General features: G+C 37.9%; 1 protein-coding gene across 10 annotated transcripts in view; it reads left to right on the plus strand.

The window, feature by feature from the left end:
• The window catches only part of ZFYVE28 (zinc finger FYVE-type containing 28), a 150,539-nt gene that overhangs the window by 78,746 nt on the left and 52,692 nt on the right, over positions 1-19,101 (plus strand). For 8 of the 10 annotated variants that reach the window (XM_069014601.1, XM_069014602.1, XM_069014603.1 and 5 more), the window contains exons 3-7: positions 8,734-8,871; positions 11,372-11,574; positions 13,309-13,398; positions 15,791-15,880; positions 18,664-18,765. In XM_069014601.1, the coding sequence (XP_068870702.1) occupies positions 8,734-8,871; positions 11,372-11,574; positions 13,309-13,398; positions 15,791-15,880; positions 18,664-18,765 (623 nt within the window). Of the gene's footprint in view, positions 1-7,159; positions 7,233-8,733; positions 8,872-11,371; positions 11,575-13,308; positions 13,399-15,790; positions 15,881-16,741; positions 18,634-18,663; positions 18,766-19,101 lie in introns of those variants that run through there. The other 2 variants (XM_069014606.1, XM_069014611.1) reach the window with 2 other exon arrangements.

Consider the following 19,101-nt stretch of genomic DNA (forward strand, 5'->3'; position numbering starts at 1 on the left):
CATTTTAGTTGCAATAAATATCTTAACGTTATTGCTTGGATATGTAGTTGAGAATGGGCAAACAAGATAAATGAACTTTGATTTTTATATAAAAAATAACCCTGTTCAAATGTGTAGTTGTGTGTTATCACACATAGTTCCTTAGGCATTATTCCACGGTCCATTGGCAGCATCAGTTGTAAATTTTTCCATTCCAAATTTACACTATTCTTGTTCCTATTCCCACACCTAAGCATGGCACCCCTCAAAGCACAGCTTTGAGAGGGCTTTGAGGTTTTAGATCCTTACCCAAGGCCAGTTTAAGTAAGCTGTGGTCAGCTTTACACTTAGAAGCCCTTGTTCAGCTGTACCGATGCCCAGATGTATTTACAGAGTCATGCTGTGAAGTTCAGCAGTGAAATGACGTGGGTTACTCTGAATCAGTGCACTGAAAGCCTCTACAAGTGCCCCCAGTACAAGAGCACTGAGACTGCTGGTGAGACCCTGTGACAGCCCCAAGGTGGGGACAGGGGCTGCAGCTGCAGGGTAGGTGAGATGGTGAGATAAAGGGCTGAGTTCTTGAGCTGGCCTTGCTGCCAAAGGCCAGCACTGCAAAATGGCCTGATGCCAGTCTGTGATGAAAAGTGGCTTTCTGTTTCAGGTCTAAAAAACACCAACTTATCTGAAGGTATCTCCTCATATCTGATAAGCTGAAGTGGTCTGAGAATAAGGAATCTCTGGGGGGGGAAAAAGATGCCCTTTCGTTCTGTGCTTTATCTGAATTGTATCCATGTGGAAGAGAAGCAATTTTTACAAAGAAAGTCAGCATCAACAAGCATCCCTTGATAGAAAAGGTATGTGTGAAGAGCTGTTAAAGAACTCAAAGGACAGTGCTGTAGTGGATTGGCAGTGAGTTATCTAAGAAATACTAATTGTATAATTAACATTCTTGACAGGAGCAAGCTGGGAGTATGTACCATAATCACAGTGAACAATGAGGCAGTTCAGAGGTGCAGTGTTTTCATGTTTGATTGTATCTGTCCATTGAAGAACATTTTCTTGTAGAATTAGGCAAAAATAGATCTCATTAAAGGAGACAAATTAGCCAAAACTGAAAGAAACTCCCTGCTGGGTTCTGAACCCTAATGACTGTTAGAAGTAGGCAAGAATCTATTCCTGATGTTATTTTGTTAATGGATATAGAGGTTAAACAGTGTGGATTGAACCAGGAGTATTTTAGCTAAAGTAATGGCCAAGTCTCTCTTGCCTGCTTAATTTGCAACCCTGGAGACATTATATTAGTTACGTTAGTAGAGGTCAGTGAAGGAGACATCAAGGTAATTATTGAGATCAAGGGAAAAAGTTCACCGAAAGAAACCTTCATGTTCACAAAGTTTAGAAACTGTAGTAGACAAAGATACCTTTTAACAACAGAACGAAGGAGTAAGAACCAAGAGCAGACTTTGTCCAGCCTCACTGATCTGTGGTGAGGAGGGAATGTGGTTGTTTTCTGAATTGTATCTGTGTTTAAGGCTTTTCCTAAACTGGAACCGAGCTAGTGAACTCTAGAAAAATTCTCATATGGTCTGTATTTAAGAGACTTGATGCAGAGGTAGGAATGTCAGAAATTTGTGCCAGGATTAGGCAGTTGTCTGACATGAGAGTGAGCTAAGCCTTATTCAAAGAAAATTATTTTCTTTCATACAGTGTCTTCCAATTTAACTTAGGTGGGGACAGTGTCAGTCTAGATAAAAAAGAAAAACTGAGAAAAGCCATTTTAAAGTGATGATGTCAAGATTAAGCTTAAATCTGAGACAATGCACATATCTACTTTACTTTTTTCCTATCATAATAGAGCTTGTAAATTTGGGTGGTTTTCCTTTAGAGTTTCATCTCCAGTTCAGTTGTTTTGTAACTGATGGCAACATTTGTCATTTCATTACTCCCAGTCATGATGACTTGTGTGAGTTGCACTGCTCTAACAGATGTCTTCTCTGTGCTGCCTGACATCTTCAAACAGTTGGTGTCAGGTACCTGTTTGCTATTTGGGTTTGCAATTGAGTGAAAGCTCTTAACATTTATTTTGTATGCAGGCAGACTTGTCAACCCTTTCATATATGTTTTCACTCTACTTCACTGCAAATGAACTTGAGTATAATTGTTCTAAATACACTAAATAACCTATAAGTATCAAAAGAGTTGATTTTTTTTTTTTTGTCTCTTGGGCTTGGTTCACAGATCTTAAATTTGCCTTTTTTTCCCCAGTAATGTCAAGTGATCAGTGGAATGTTACAGATATGTAAAAAATATGTGCAGAGTTAAACATTTGTAATCAGTAAATAAAATAATTGTGTCTCTTTAAATATATTTTTAACAGCTTTTCTTCATAATTTTTGGGGAACTTTTGGTCACTATAGAATTAGCAAATGGCTATAAAATGTAAAATGCTTGACTTTAAGTTGGGCCATCATTTCAACGCTATCAACTAACAGTAATTTTATTTCCTTTTTACATTTAATATTTGATCTATTGATGTAGGGAGTAATTAATGTTTACGGTATTTTTTTCTTTGAAAAAAGGATCCTAATAATGTTTAATACTGTGGTCTTAAATTGTAGTTTCCCATGTTAATAAGTTTTTTCCATGTGTTTCCACTTGCTCACACGGATCAAGTAGGTCATTCTGAGAAACTGCCTGTTATCTAAGACTGTGGACAGAGTGGAATGAAAATGCTGTGCACTGCAGGTCAGGGAATTAATTTGCAGCAGAGAACCATAGGGAAGAAAGCTGGCTCCATGCCAACTCAGCAGCTAATGTGTTGGGGATGCAGGATGCTTTCACTGCAGCAGAGGAAAGGCAAAGTGAAGATGGCAGTAATTCATTATGACACCTCCTTCATTCTGCCCTCTGTGAATGGGGATTCCTCTTTTATTTATTGAGAGTTGTTGCTACGCTGGGGCAATACAGAGTTTAAATTGCTAGATATCCAAGATGCCTTGTCACAGTGAATTTTAGTATTACTCTGCAGTGGGCGAGGTTGAACTAGGAGCTGCTCCCCAAAGTTCATACATTGAAAAATCCCATTACTTTTAGAAAGTTGAGCATCAAGAGTTGCACCCTCAGTCAGTTTGCAGATGACATCAGGTTGGGTGGGAGTGTTGATCTGAGTGGAAGGCTCCACAGAGGGATCTGGACAGGCTGGATCAATGGGCTAAGGCCAGTGGTCTGAGGTTCAACAAGGCCAAGTGCCAGGTCCTGCCCCTGGGTCACAACAACCCCTGCAGTGCTACAGGCTGGGGCAGAGTGGCTGGAAAGGGCACGGTGGAAAAGGACCTGGGGGTGCTGGTTGAGAGTGGCTGAACATGAACCAGGTGTGCCCAGGTAGCCAAGAAGGCCAAGGGCACCTGGCCTGGATCAGCAGTAGTGTGTCCAAGCACAAGTTTTCTGAGTGGCTGAGGGAGCTGGGGATGATTAGCCTGGAAAAAAGGTCTCAGGGGAGACCTTAATCATCTCTCATAGGAGGTTGTAACCAGGTGGGGATCAGCCTCTTCTCCCAAGTAACAATTAATAAGACAAGAGGAAATGGCCCAAGTTGTGACAGGGGAGGTTTAGATTGGATATTAGGAAAAACTTCCTTCACAGAAGGGGTTGTTACACGTTGGAACAGGCTGCCCAGGACAGTGGCTGAGTCACCATCCCTGGAGGTAATTAAAAGATGTGTAGATGTGCCACTTGGGCACGTGGCTTAGCAGTGGACTTGGCAATGCTGGGTTAAGGGTTGGACTTGATGATCCAAAAGGTCTCCAACCCAAACAATTCCATGGTGCTACGTTGCCAGTGGGAAATACTCAATTAGCTGATGAGGCAAAGAGAGTCTGAAAGCGCAGCCTTTGCAGTCTGTGCAAGGTGGACTGGACAGAAAGCCATGGAACTCTGCTGCCTAGAGGGACTTTGAATCTCTGATGTGAAATAGCTGTCTGGGTTCAGAAGCCAGGACTTCTGTGTGTACTTTGAAAACCTGTTTGTTACATCAGAGAGTACACCACCCTATTACTTCTGTTTCTTCTGTTAAGGTAGCCTATAAAACCCTAAATACTAGATAATTGCTTTAATTGCAATAAAATCTTCCTTTATTTTTGGCATTAATTTGTGGTTATCAGCGACTTCTGATTGTCATAATGTGACGTGAAGGAGTTCTGGAACTTAACATCAAGATAGAAAAGATAACAAAAAATGTCATGGACTTACTTAAATGAAGAGGCTAAAATATCATCTATTAAGCTCATGGTGATATCATCACAGACCATATTGCCTTGACTTTTTTTTGAGATTTTACTGGTAATTCAAAACATGGCTATTAAAGAGGTACTGAACAGCACAGGAAGTTACCTTCCTTTGAAGAAGTCTTGCAAAAGACCTCAGAAAGGTCATATTAAATTTAATGTTATGGAAGAGCAGTGTAAATTTTATCGAGGACGTGTAAAAGGGTGGATAAGTCTGCCTTTTGTTGATCTAAATATATGTTTCATAGTATAAGAAAGATTAATTTCTTTGCATTTTTTGGGTACCTATTCTGGAAGCTAATGCAGCAGTTGATGTTAGCTTTATGCTCTGATTATTTAATATATGGCCAATTACTGCTGGGCCAAAAATAAACCAACTTTTTGTCCTCTACTGTGGCTACCTTACATGCATTGTCTCACTACCACTCATTATCTTTCCTATCGAAATGAAATGAAAGTGCTCTCTGTTATGTGAAACTCTGAGCTGTGTTTTCCAGGAAATGAGGAGGTTGGAGTAAATCCCAAAGCAGAATCTCTGCAGTGGCTTCCTGTGCTGCTGTAAAGCCTCAACTGAGCATCTGAAACAAAACTGTGCACATCCCAGTATGCAGATAAACCAAAAGATAACAGATAAAGCCACCAAAGGAGGCATTAAAATCTGGAGGCTTTTATGTAGGAAGATGGATCAAGTGAAAGATTTACTACTTCAATTCCAACTAATTGATTTCTGTTGCTTAAATTAGAGAAAAATTTCAGTGCTGCTATGTATCCAAACCCATTTGTTATTAGCTTACAAAGCAGAATACTGTAATTAAATAAATTGAATGTTTCTTGAAGCTTTTCTAAAGGAAAGAATAATTTGCTTACAATGCATTGGATAGTCTGTCTAAATTGGCTGGCATCCTTCCAGCTTTAAAGCAGCTGAGATTTGAAATTATTATGGGAGCAAATATTCCAGATTTCTTATGTAAGTTACTCTGCTCTGAGTGCCATAAGAAGAATGGAGGAGGGAACGGGAGTGGTGGAGAATTGTTGGTTTGTTTTGGTTTTTTTTCCTTCTGTGGGAGAATAAAATAAGCCCTGTAGAACAACAGAGAATTTGGGAAATTGCACATCTTGGAACTGCAAAAGCAATTTACCTTGTAGAAATTTTTCAGTATTTGTACATTGTATAGCAAAGTTCCATCAGCTGTTCTTTCCTTAATCTTCCTGCATCCCTGCTAGACTAAGCAGGAAAAGATGGCCATCTTTTTAATTGGCTTTTTCACTTAGCTCTCTGACAGAATGACCAGCTGCCCCTGTGAAGCCAGGTAACTCTATACAAACAACTGCTACGGGAGAGGGAGCTATTGTGATTTATGTCCATTGGAAAGTGTATATTAAAATTTTAATTACCTGTGGTTTAACTTAGTAGTACTGCACATATTAAAAAAAGAGATCTGACTCAAAGTTTGGCATACATGGAAGTGTGTTGGTAGATCTTGGGTGCTCTGGATCAGAAGCATCTAGAGATCATAGGAATGTTGAAGAAATGAGGAAGAATTAAACATCATTTAGGTGGTAAACAAATAAATTATGTACTTAAAAGTTAGTATATGGTAAAAAGTTGAATTATCTTCATTGCATCATCTTGCCTTTAGTTGCAGTATTTAAGTGCATTAAGGTATAAAATTTCGTGATGCTTGTAATAATTATCTCCTGAGATGATTTAGACAGGATCTTAGTGCTTTTTAACAGGTATAATGAGTAGAAAAACAGAAAAAAAACCATTGAACAGTTGCATACCAGCTATGAGTCCTCTTGCTTTACTCAATTTGCTTAAAATGTTCTTTGATACATCAGGAATTCAGAGTATGTATATAGGTGATTTTGTAAGGGGAATTCAATCTGTCTTGTAGCTGCTGTCAAATAAGATTGCATTTAAAAAATAATCCATTAAAGTAAAATAAAATTTAGGGAGGAAAGGTTTTCAATAGGGCTTTTCGTCTTATTCTGTGTAGCTTTTGAGGAAAAAAAAGCAGGGGAAAAATTGCATTTCCCCATATTAAAGTTTGGTGGCAAGTAAAATAAATTGGAACATCATGTCCTAAAATATAATGTAATTGGATTACTTGAAGTCTGATATAACCAGATTTGAATAGTGTTCTTCTCAGAGTTCCCTGCCCTAATATTTCTTTGTATTTCCTGAAACTTTTGTAAAATTTTAACTGCTAAGATTGCTTTTTATCACTGTATCTCTCCAATGCAAAAAGGCCTTTGCAAACTTTGATTAATTCTCTGAAAACAGGAATCTGGCTTTTTCATCCTAATGATAAAGACCAACCTGTATTGCTCTGGTGATAAAGCGAGAGCTACTGGCAAAGCACCTGGTCTCAAAATAGATTAGTAATAACAGATTTGAAATACCTCGTGAGTGACTCATGCCCTTCTGCTATTTAAATGTTTTTATCCTCAGTTTCAGTCTTTGCTCTGTAACTTTGGGTTTAGGAGTAGGTAGTTTAGGAGTTGTTTTTCTTAGAAGACCTACTTTCAAAATACTTTGGTTCCCCAGCTAGATTTAGCTAAATAATGGTGAGAGAAGTATACTCAATACCATGAATTAAGAAATGGAAGGAGAATAGGAAACTTCATATTAGTCTGTTTTTTCTGATCCTGAAGTGTCTTTCTGATTTGGATTTGCTTGGCTAACTCCATGCTGTTGTGGAGAGAGGAGGTGGTGAAAGTGTTCTTCAGCCAGTGGTTCAGGATGGTGCTGCTGAAAGCAGGGTGTGGGCATCTTTGCTCTGTTCTCTCTTCTTCCAGGATTTGAACTTCAGTTCTCCTTGCAATTACACTAGGGAATATTGAAGCTTGGTTTTTCCCTCAGTTTCTCCAGTGAGCATCTCTTTTGATTCTGAGGGATCCTAATGCCATATTGATCCTGGCAGAACAGCAGGCCCAGCAGAGTGAGGGGTGCATCTCTAAAAGAAGGTATTTTATGTGTCAGTGATTCTGGTTTTCTTTTCTTGTCTCTTCTCATACCTGCTGGCCATGGTTTGTGGTGTGATGCCCTGGAGGGACTACAGGGCATTTGATTTTCAGACTTATTTCCAGAGAATGTGGTTGAATGTTACACTTACTCCTGTGTTTTAACTGTATGAGGTGTTTTTGTTTGTTTGTTTTCAACAACTTTACTGAAATGAAACATATTATCTCATGACAGCCTTGCAAAAAATACTTTATTGTATAAGTGTTTTAATTGTTAACACATCAAGTACCTTATACCAGTGTGTAATAAATATTGCTGATGGTTAATTTATTCATTTAGTATGAATGAAGACAACTGTAATTACAGCATTAATGTTAAGATTATTTTGTGGCAACAGCAGGTGCAGCAGTCTGTGCAGAAATTGCAGAAAATGTGGATCATTCTTTGTAGCTAAAGTAGGTTTTGTCTTTTTTGATGGGGAACATATTAAAGGGGCAGGGTTCTTCAAAATTCCTGTCTTCTTGTCTTCTATTGTTTTTTCAATGCAGGTGAAAATAAAACAGTGAAGTGTAGATTTAAAGCAATTCTGTCTGTTAAAGAATTTTGTACAGACAGATTTGGTTGTATTTGTTTGAGAAATATATTAAATAGAATGTGAATTCTGTGAATACTTGAAGAAGCCTGAGACAGGCAAAACATCTTTAATGAAAGCACTCAGCTTTTTTCATGCTCTCAATCTACCTTTATTACGTTAATCAAATTCCATGCAGTTTCCAGCAAGCGTATGTGAAAATTATCTTTTCAAATAAATGAATACAGATTATTTACTGCATTTCAAGAAACTGGTTATAGGTCTTTGATCATTGTCCTGGTGCAGATGTAGATCAGAGCAGTTATTAAGGCTCTAATTTGTGTGGTGTCCCCTTATCCTCCTGGGTGTCTGGGGGATGAGGTGGTAGGTGAGTATGCCAGCCCTTGCCCACTTGGGATTCAGGTGTGTAAACTACCTGCTTTAGATTCCCAGGATGAATTAAAATCTATTCAACCACAATGGTCCCAATATAACTCAATTTCTAACAATTCCAAGGTACCCTGTCAGGTGCTCTTTTCGGGAATAATGGAGTGATATTGCTGGGGCTGGTGAGAGGAAATGGAAGAAGTATAGTTCACTTGTACTTCTAGTTTATTTACTGGTACATACAGATAGCTGGAGGTAATGAGCTCTTTATATCATGCCTCCTCATCACAAGTTCCATTGAAGTAGTCAAAATTAAGTGCAATTAATCTGAGAAATGGTTGCTGGGAAAACTAGAGAGTGAAGTTTGCTGCTCTTGTTTCTGTGCAGTATTCTCCTCTGTTTTCTCTGTGTGTATAAAGATTGAGGGTTAAACACTGCATTTTCTATCTTAATTGGTTGGTACCTCACTAATAAACTTTAATAAGAATCTAGAAAAAATGTTTTCTATGCAAACAGTATATATGCTATCCTGTGTTTTGCTTCAGGATAATGTTTTGAACATCATAAATCAGATCATGGATGAATGCATTCCACATGAACGGGCCAACCGAGACTTTTGTGTTAAGTTTCCAGAGGAAATACGCCATGACAACCTTGCAGGACAGCTTTGGTTTGGAGCAGAGGTAGGTCTGTCATATTTCTGTTGCTTGGGCTTAATAGACACTTTTTTTGCTGTATAAAGCCCCAAGTACATTTTCAGACTTTTCTGGAAGTGGTACAAAAAATTACAGAGCGTTGTAAACATCTGCAAGAACTTGCTCTGGGTGCTCAGAGAAATGGGGTTCTTTAACTGTGGTTTTCATTGGGCTAACAGCATACCCTGGTATTTTCATAATTGTGTGCTATCAGTATTCCATAGTAAAAACTATTCTTTTGTGGGTTGGCATCTGAGTGATATTATTGTTTTTTATGCTGATTGGCCATCTTGTGTTTTGAAGATCTTAGAAACAAATAGAAGTGTATTAGGGAGTTTTTTCAGGACAAAAGTTCATCTCCAACAAATAGAAGTGCATGCTGTCACTTTATTTTAATGACTATGTTATGCTATAACTCATCCTAAATATATAACTTCGAGCTGTCATTTGTTGCACATAACTTGCTTGTTTTGTTTCTATGCTAAAAATATAATAATTCCTGTGCAGAACACTGAAGTCCACTTTTCTTCTCTTATGTGGTTTCTCTCAAAGACTTGCTTCTAGAGCAACCTGTAAGAATAAGGAATTTTTGTAGTGAATAAGCTTTCATTATTTTAACCAAAAGAAGCTTGAAGTGTCAGAAAAAAAGGATGTGCTATGCAAGATATTTATTAGTACTGTTGTCTTTGGCTAAAAAAAAATAAATCATTGTGGTATCTTTAATGATAAATGCTTCAGTTTACTGGCCTGAAGGTGACTTAAGGCACCATGAATTTGTTTAGACTTGAGGGGGGATTAGTCTGACATCCCACCACAGAACAGCACATTGTGGTCTTGTTTGCAGCGTTGCCTCTCCTGTATTTGAAGCAGTCCTTGGGCTCCTGTTAATAGACTTTTTTTTTTTCCTCTACCAACTTTTCCTTTCTTTTTTGGGTGCATCTTCTCCATGAAGAGTTCCCATCATGTTCAGTCCAATATGCCTCCATATGTTCCATTTCTGAAACTTGCTTTGACACTTGTTAATTGTAGGCTCCTCTTAGTCAGAGAAGTCTCAGATAGAATTTACAAAATTAATTTGGTATGTCAATGCTTTGTAATCCTGTCCTCAGTCTTGTTTTATTCACTGCTGTGTTACATAAGCTAAACCTGTTTCCGAATCAAAGTTCTACGGTGTAACCATCAAGCTGGAAAGACCTGTTGGTTTCAGAGAAAGTAACATATGCAGTGATGATGTAATGCAAACTCCTACTGCTGTAGACACTGTCCTCCTGGAAATTCATGTAGCAGGAAGGTTGTATGAGCTTTAAGAGTACACACTTGTGTCCTTGTCAGTACAATCACTGAGTTATCAGACTGAGAAGTACCTACTAGCAGGTAACACTTACTTTATCCATACTTTCCCACAAATACTGCTTTTGCTGGTAAGAAGTAAGAACATGATCTTCTCCAAGTGTCCTTGAAACACAAATCAATGGATCAGGCTGTTGAGAAAGGATCCTTCCTGGGATTGCAGGTCCCTCATACTGAGTTGCAGATGTGGCTCCCATCCACAGGATGCCAGGGCGAGGGGAGTGACACAGCTGCAAATGGAGATTTAAAAATGGAGAGAAGCCCCTGATCTTTGAGAACAACCTTGTATATTTTCAGTTAATAGAAGTATTTCCATTAATGCAGCAAGTATGATTTCTATCAGTGCTCATTGTAAAGAATAAAGCCAGCAGTTGTTTTTAATAGCAAGATTTATAAAAAGTTTTAATGATGTGTTGCAGTAAAAATCTACCATTCATGTCTTTGTCAGCTGGTCAGAGAGAGTCCATGTGTACTGCCTGGGGCAAAGAGTCTCTTAAATAGCTGCTTTCCAGACATTGAAAGGGAAGAATCACTTGGTGACCTGATTTTTATATATAATCATGGTTTCTGTGGGAAGCAGGATACTGGCCTTACTGGATCTCTGGGTGATAGCCAGTGTGCAGTTTCACTGTAAAAGAGCAGTCTCACTGTAAAGGACATCACAGTTGCAGAGTTTCTGTTTGTTTTATAAGGAATGGATTTATTTTACAAAATCAAGCAGTCTAGCCCAAATCAAAACAGTCCATGGAACTGTAGTTTTGCTAGATTCCCATCTCTCTTATGCAAGCAATCCATGTGTGCATAGAGGATCTATCCTACTAATGCTTATTGCCTAACTGGTGGGAGAATAGCTTTAGTTCTTCTGTCAGCCCTGTGGTTCTTGTACTTCAACCTTCCCTTGTTCTCATGTCTCCCTCACTGAGCTGCTCCCTAACCTTTTCTGTGAAAGCTTTTGACTCGTGACATACCAGTGTTAAATCTTTCACTTGTTTAATAATTTGCAGCCATCTGGGGCTAATGTACTGCCCTTGTTCAAAAGCACATCTTGTTAAATAGCAAATCTTGTGCTTTGTTTCTAAGTATAAAAGTATTTTTACTTTGGAAAAGCTAATATTTTATCTCTTCATATCTTTCATAGTGTTTGGCTGCTGGTTCAATTATTATGAATCGTGAAATTGAGAGTATGGCTATGAGGCCCTTGGCCAAGGATCTGACCCGAAGCCTGGAAGAAGTCAGAAATATCATTCGTGACCAGGCCTTAAGGGATTTGAACCTCTACACAGAAAAAATGAAAGATTCCCTCAAGCATTTTGATGTCCTTTTTGCAGAGTTTGAATTGAGGTAAAAGAGCTGAAGTCAATGTGTTGTGAGCAACATCTTGGCCACTGCAGCTGTTGTGTAGCTTGTTGGTTTTTGGAAATTGGCTCTTTTGCTCTGTGTTCTTTGAGTGGAAAAAGTATGTAAATTTTTTATCATGGTATTTGAATTCTTAGTAATTTGTTGTATTGTTAGATTTTTCCTTCCAATGTAGCAATAATGAAAAGAAAACTAAATAGCTTTTTAGCAATCAACATTTGCTCTCTCCAACTAAACTATAATCTTCCATTTGCCTACTGGCATATGGCATTTGAGGGAGAATTTCCAAGACGCAAAAGGAAACCATAAATCTCTTCTCTTAATGTTTTCTTTGTCAGAGAAAAGGCAACAAATATGAGATGTTTAAAAAGAAAAGAGTGATAACAAATATTCTAGAGACTGAGGTTTTGTTTTCTTGTGCTTAGTGATACAAGCAAGATGCATGCAGTGAATTTAGGAAGACAAATTGAATTCTGATGGAGGAAGTGCTTTTACAAAAGCCATAATTAACCACAGGAATTCACTGATTTGAAAATTTGATTGAAAAATGACTTTGAGGTTTATAGCTTAAGCAAAAATAACTGCTTTTTGGGGTGATGCTTTTTTGCCTCAGGGTCACATTGACCAGTCTTACAGTGTGCTTCAGAGTGTAACCAGCTACCTGCCTGTGTGTTAGATGTTTGTGGTGCCGGCCACAGACAAGATAATGGGCAAGATTATCTGTGGATCTAATATTATACAGTCATTGCTGCCCTTAGCAGAACATGTTTCTTACAATTGGCTAGTCTTTTGTTATTTCTTGGGAATAATTTATAGACTGTCATGTCTCACATTACTGCTTGCTCTTCCTCAATACTGGTATTCTCTTGTATTCTTTTACTCAGGTAAGCATTTTTTTTTCTGATTAGAAAAAGCATCATTATTCTGTTACATTGAAAACACTTTAATTGAAAACACTGTCTAAAAACATGTTTTTAAGTGTGGGTTTGAGTGCAGACACCAATGACAATCAGTAACTGGTTCTTGGCAGTGTCTGTGCAGTTTTTGGCCTGTCAATACCAGCTCTCTACTTACAACATTTTTCTTTACCATTGTTTTGCAAACAGCTTCTTCCCTTTCTGTGTTACTTGTATTTATCAAATGACCAATTAAGTAATGCAGTGACAGAAAACCACTAAACTTTTACCGGTGTTTCTTACCTTGTTGAATTAGTGCTTTTGCAAGGAATTCCACATAGAAATGAGGCCAAATTTTAAGTGTCATAAATTGTCTCATTGGGGTTACTGATTTTCACTAATCTAATTTCAGGTAAAACCTTTATAGATAAAATGTTTGGTTTAAGTCAGAGGTTATTTTTTTTATTAAGGAAGTGCAGAGCAAACTATTCTGTCTTCAAGATGGGGCAGTAAAGATCCTTCTAAGGCCCTGTGCCACACGGTACAGAGTTCTGATAGCTAAATGTGTATAATTATATTTCTAAATTACTACTAAGTTCCGCTGCCTTAGTTCCACTGCAATAAGGAATTTGGCTGCGTTTCTTACAGATTCTTGTACAGTACAGTTTTCATAGCGAGTGCTGTTGAAATAAATACAAATTGGTACAGGAAATCTGAGATTGGTACAGGTTTCTGAGGTTATTTGCCCTAGGTTGGGTTTTATTTATAATCTTATTTGTTAAAGCATGTGAAACAGTGGTACGTTATTTTATAATTTTTGTAGTTACGTGTCGGCCATGGTACCTGTGAAGTCTCCAAAAGAATACTATGTACAGCAAGAGGTGATCGTACTGTTCTGTGAAACTGTGGAGAGGTAAGTTAAGGACTAGATCTTAATTTCTGTGTCTAATTTCTGTGTGGATTGTTATAGAAGTACATTAACTATAATCTTGAAGAATTGTCATAAAACACCAGGTATTTTTTCTTTTCTAGTAAGTATCCAAGTACAAAGTTTAAAGGTATTAAGCACGCTTGCCAGGCACAAGCCTGTGCTTTTTTTGTTTTCTACATTAAGAAAATACAAAACAAGAGAGTTCATAATCCAACAGTACCAGTATTGTTGGTATGCCTGGTTCCAGATGTGTACATGAAGACTAAGCATTAAAATAAGCTAAATCTGTTCAAGGCATCATAATGGTATTTCATGCAAGAATACATGGGGAGATGATTCAAATCATCTGTGAACCTCCAGTGATTATCATAAAGAACTTGTAAAAGTTCTTTAAAATCTCAAAGGACTGGTCCTTGGCTCTGTATTTATGAAGGGGCGATGATGAAAGAAATCAAATAATTCAGCAATTCATAAGTTCTTCTAGAAGTATAAGGTGCAAAGAAAAGTGTGAATTTGTAATGTGTTGAACAACTTTTTTTTCTTCCCCCTTGTGACAGATTAACTAGCCTGCAGGTGGGCAGTAGAGGGCAACAGCATGTGAAATACTCAGCTTAAGTGGGGTTTTGAGCAGCGCAGCAGTGTTCTTAAAAGGAAATTAGTGAATCATATTTTGTGTAGAACTATTAGACACCAGTTGACTGTAAAAGGCCCTTAAAATAAATGTTGGTTTTACTGTCATGTTTAGGAAAGCTTGTGAGGTAGGACTCTGGGTCTGGTGGGGTCGATCCTTTCATTTAGAAATGGAGGAGTATGGAGAACGCTGCCACAATCTGTACATGACTCCAGGATCAGAGGTGTTTCAGGCATTTTGGAAGACAGGATTACAACTCAAAAAAAGTCACAACAAGTAGGAGGAATTAACCTGCCATCAGTCAGAGAGGTACTACACATACACGTGTTCACCTATGGCACACACATGTCCAGCAGAGGCCACAAAGATAATGAGGGGTCTGGAGCATCTCTCTTAAGAGGAGAGGCTGTGGGATCTGGGCCTGTTTAGATGAGGGAAGACTGAGGGGATCTGATCAATGCACAATAATATCTCAAGAGTGGGTGTCAAGAGGAAGGTGCCAGGCTCTCTTCCATGGTGCCCAGGGACAGGACAAGGAGGAATGGGCATAAATTACAACACAAGAAGCTCACATCAACATGAGGGAGAATTTCTTTATTTTCTTTACTTTGAGTATTGTAACAGTTGCCCACCGAGGTTGTGGAGTCTCCCTCTCTGGAGACATTCCAAACCCACCTGGACACATTCCTGTGTCACCTGCTCTGGATGACCCTGTCTTGGCAGGGGGGTTGGACTGGGTGATCTCCAGAGGTCCCTTCCAACCCTGACAATTCTGTAATTCTGTATTTGCCCAGTAAGAGGGAAAAGATGGTTTCTTACTTGTAGCATTGGATAACCTGTGGGAGCTGTAGGAAGGAAACAGGGAGTGAGGGTGGGCCACACACCAGTGTGTCCATCCACTATTGGCACCAACCAGGGCTTGCTTTGTGGTCGTGTCCCATCCACCACCAGCAGTATTGGCCAGAAAAGTGCTGACAAGGAATAAGAAAAAGTTGTTTCCATTCTTTTGGGGACCAAAAGCAGGGCTAATGTGCAGTTTTAAGTGCTATCTTAAGCACTGATATGAACAAGTCAGAGAAGAAATTTGAAATTGAAACATATGGTGAAATCTGGAAATTGTGAAGAAACCTGGAAAATACAGCCAAGTAAAAAATCCAAACAAAATGGGGTTTAGTTTAAAAGGGGTTTAAGACATTTGAGAAGGTATTTGAGGACAATGAAGTCTCCCCCAAATATTAAATCCTTAGACTTCAGTAAGAGTTACTGTGTAGAACTGGGCTGTTCTTGGATGGTTTTTTTGTTAGTTAAGGGGGAGAATGACCTTGATAATTAGAGCAATTTATATTTGAAAATGAAACCAAATACTTTTCCTATTACTTTAAAAACGTTTGTTTTATTTGAAAAATTGTCAGCACTAGTGGTCTTCAGTATCAAGCTGAAGCTTGACATGAAATAGTAAATCGAGAAAATTTCATAAAACGGAATTGGGTTTTGAGTGACTAAAAGCTTTAAGTGTTTCAAGGGATTTTTTCTTGGATTCATGTTTTTATTGTACTATTTTTTCTTTAAAGCAAAGACTTAAGCAGTCAGTTATATACACAGTGGTTTAGGTGCAAAACCAGTGCATGAATTAAATACTGTCAGTTTGGTTTGGCTTATAACATTTTTTTCCGTTTTTTCTTTAACAAAATATGTTCTTTGAGAGTTTGATGTCTTACCAAATAATTTCATTCTTTTGCTTAGAGCGTTAAGGCTTGGGTACCTCACTCAAGATATGATAGATGACTATGAACCAGCTTTAATGTTTACAATTCCAAGATTAGCCATTGTATGGTAAGTAATTTTTAACTACTGTCTACTCTGCCTCATTTAAAGGTTTATTGAAGATTTGAAAAGCTGTGTTTAGAATTTTGATGGACTGTCTTTCACATGAGTTTGCTTTAACGCTCTTTAAAAAGAATTAAAGAGGAGGGTTGTTTTGTTCTAAATCATTACCAGTTTAATGTAGAATATCAACACAAAGAAAGATGGTAGGTCTCTAAATATAAAGGCAGGAACATTGATCAGGCATCCTCCAGCAAATTTTAAAAACTAGAAACATCAGTCTTTGCAATGTCATATTGTTGGAAATATTTTTTGAAAGCACATATTTTGTGACACTCAAAAATAGTTGACTTAAGGATCCAAGTCTTGAAAATGACAAATTTTCAATTAAATTTGTGTATTTTTCTCAATGACTCTAGGTTCAGAAGGAATTACCATGGCAAACTGCATTGTAACTGTTGAGTTAGGCTTAATTCTCTTGAAGGAAAGTATTAATATGTGTAACTTCTGTGTAGATTTGTACCCTGTATTGACCACTCAAGGCAACTAAATTACAACAGTGGTTTTGCTTCATGCAGTTTTTGCAATATTGAACAAATCAGATGCATTTTTCCTAATGAGTCTTCATGATTTAGTAAGGCAGCAGCTTCTCTGGAGTAAAGCCAGCATATTTTTAATATTTTACCATTGTGAATGTTTTAAAGTTAGCTAATATAAGTAGTATAATTGAGGGAAATAAAAAACCTCAAATCCTGAGTGTAATACATTTCTCCTCAGGAAATCTCTGTGGTCTATTGTTCCTGTTAAATAGTATATTGTCTCTAACTGTCATTCTAAAAATAATAACAGTAATAATCTGATTATTGGAAGACAACAGGAATGTGAGAACTCAGTTTGAAGCTGCTGGAAGACACAGTGAAGAAGAACACATCATGACTAACTGGAAAACCAGGGACTCTCTGGAAAATAGATCATGTCTATCCCAAATTGCAAAGAAGGATAGAGAAGAAGAGAAAAAGTTTAACTGCTCCTAATTATCCAGTGATATGGAAAGAAATCACTCTCATGTGAAGTTCCACAGAATAACTACCCCATCCAGATACAGTGTTTTCTGGAAGAAACACAAGCCTTGTAGGAAATATTAAGACACACTTTTTAGCAATTTTTAATTCTTTTTAGTGCTACAGCTATATTCAGGCTTTGTTTCAGAGCTCTTTCAAATGTTATACAGAAGCCATTTCATAATCCTTTTATTTTTTTTTTTCTTGTGGTGTTCTAGCCCACTTATTTTTTTTTTAAAAACTTCTTCAGAGAATTAAATTCTATGGAAAGCAAACTGTGCCTGAAAGCCAAAGAAACAGTGACTTGGCATCAGGTAGAAGTTTGAGGAGAGTAGCCTTGAGCTTTCACTGAGCAAAGTAGTAACATTTGCTTATGCAGAACATAAGACATGAGTCAGCAATAACTGCTTCACTTTGTGGCAACCTGCTTGTTGAAGCTTGGAAAGCACAGAAAACAAAGATGAAATGCTGTACCCTTGGCAACAAGGGAATTTGTCTTAAGCCACAAAAAAAAAAAGTGACTTGCAAAGGAAGCAACTTTTTCTCTCTCTCATCTTCTCTTCCCTGCTCCTGCCCTCAAATCCCTAATCCCCTGGTCTTTTTTTTTAAATACTTCAGAGGAATTCATATAGCTTGTGACATCAGGAGAGGCTTTGGTGGTCACACGGTGCTTGCTAGGGAATAACTGGTGGCCAAAGTACTTTGATAGTCTTGTTAGTTAGCTGAGGATCCCTGTTACTCTGGATGATTTGGATGCTGGATAGCTCTGAAGCATAATGTAGTTTGAGTTTAAGAAAAGGAACATGACTTTGAAATACCTTGGGTAACAGAGCACTGACACTATGGACAGGAAGGGGAAACTGGCCTTGGAAAAAGAAAACTGATGTCATCTCAGGTGTGAGAATGGGTTGCCTTTGGGAAACATACACTGTTTTTGCAGTGGGCAGAGGATTAAACAGTTTTAAGAGGAGTGGTGCCTGGTGGGAATCCACTCTCAGACACAGTATGGTATGGTACAGCTGATATGAAGGTGAGTTTTGTTTAATCCCTGACACACAAACAGGTTTGGGCAGTGGTGATTTGGTCAGGAGGAGCTGTTGAGATATCTACAGTGAAGTACATGGAGGCTCTCAGGACTGTGAACTTACCTGTTTCCGGGGAAATTTGTACAACTGCTGAGTTGATTTAGAAGTGTGGTTTCTTCAACATATGTTTTATGTGATTAAGAATATCTGTTTTCTTTTTTTACTATATGTCAATACCAGGTTATATTTATCCTAGAGGTAGAAAACTAGGAGCTCAGGAGTCCACTGCCTTACCTGGAAATTATTTAGACTGGAGAGAATAAGACATCTGCAGTATCTCAAATCAGTGGAATTTCCCCAGTGGACTTGATAATAGGTTTCCTTTGGTTTCCTTTGTGGTTTTGTTTTGTTTTTTTTTTAATCAGTCAGCTGCAGCAATGAAATAAATGTGTGTTCTTCCCTTTATGCTTCCATTGCTTTTTCTGCCGTGTTTAAGGGGGGAACAGAGTGGAGAGAATCTTTTTCCTGTTACTTTAAATGGCATCTAATTCTAACTGTGGGTGAATAAGACAAAAATAAGATAACGAGGTGTAGTTAGATGTCATTCTAATGTTTATGTACAGTTGCTTTTCTGACTATTCAGTGGTTGCTCTGTGTAATAAAGTTTTCATTTCTGTGTGTGCTCATGCATGTGTTTGAATTACAGTGGCCTTGTTGTCTACTCCGAGGGACCATTAAACTTGGACCATAAACCAGAAGATATGTCTGAGCTCTTCAGACCTTTTCACACTTTGCTAAGAAAAATAAGGCAAGTAATAAAAGATAGGTGTAACTGCTTTTCCTCTGAAGTGAAAATCAGAGGCCTGAAAACTCATAAATGCTTAGAAAAGTGTTTCTGTTTGCTATGTTAACCATAAACTGCATTTTCCTCTCATCAGCCTGATACACCCGTGAAATAACTGTAGTTTTTCATTTCATGGTAGTTTTCTGAACTTCTAATCTCTGTGATAGTTTCTTTTTCTTGAGTATTATTTTATAGCATTTCAGATCTTCCTTGTGGTTTGATGATGCCAGAAATACTAAAGTTATAGTTTATTTTTGGGAGATTCTGTTTCTAATTAGCATCAATGTTTCTGTTTAACTA

The sequence above is a fragment of the Aphelocoma coerulescens genome, chromosome 4 (assembly GCF_041296385.1).
Source record: "Aphelocoma coerulescens isolate FSJ_1873_10779 chromosome 4, UR_Acoe_1.0, whole genome shotgun sequence".
In the NCBI taxonomy this organism is placed as follows: Eukaryota; Metazoa; Chordata; class Aves; order Passeriformes; family Corvidae; genus Aphelocoma; species Aphelocoma coerulescens.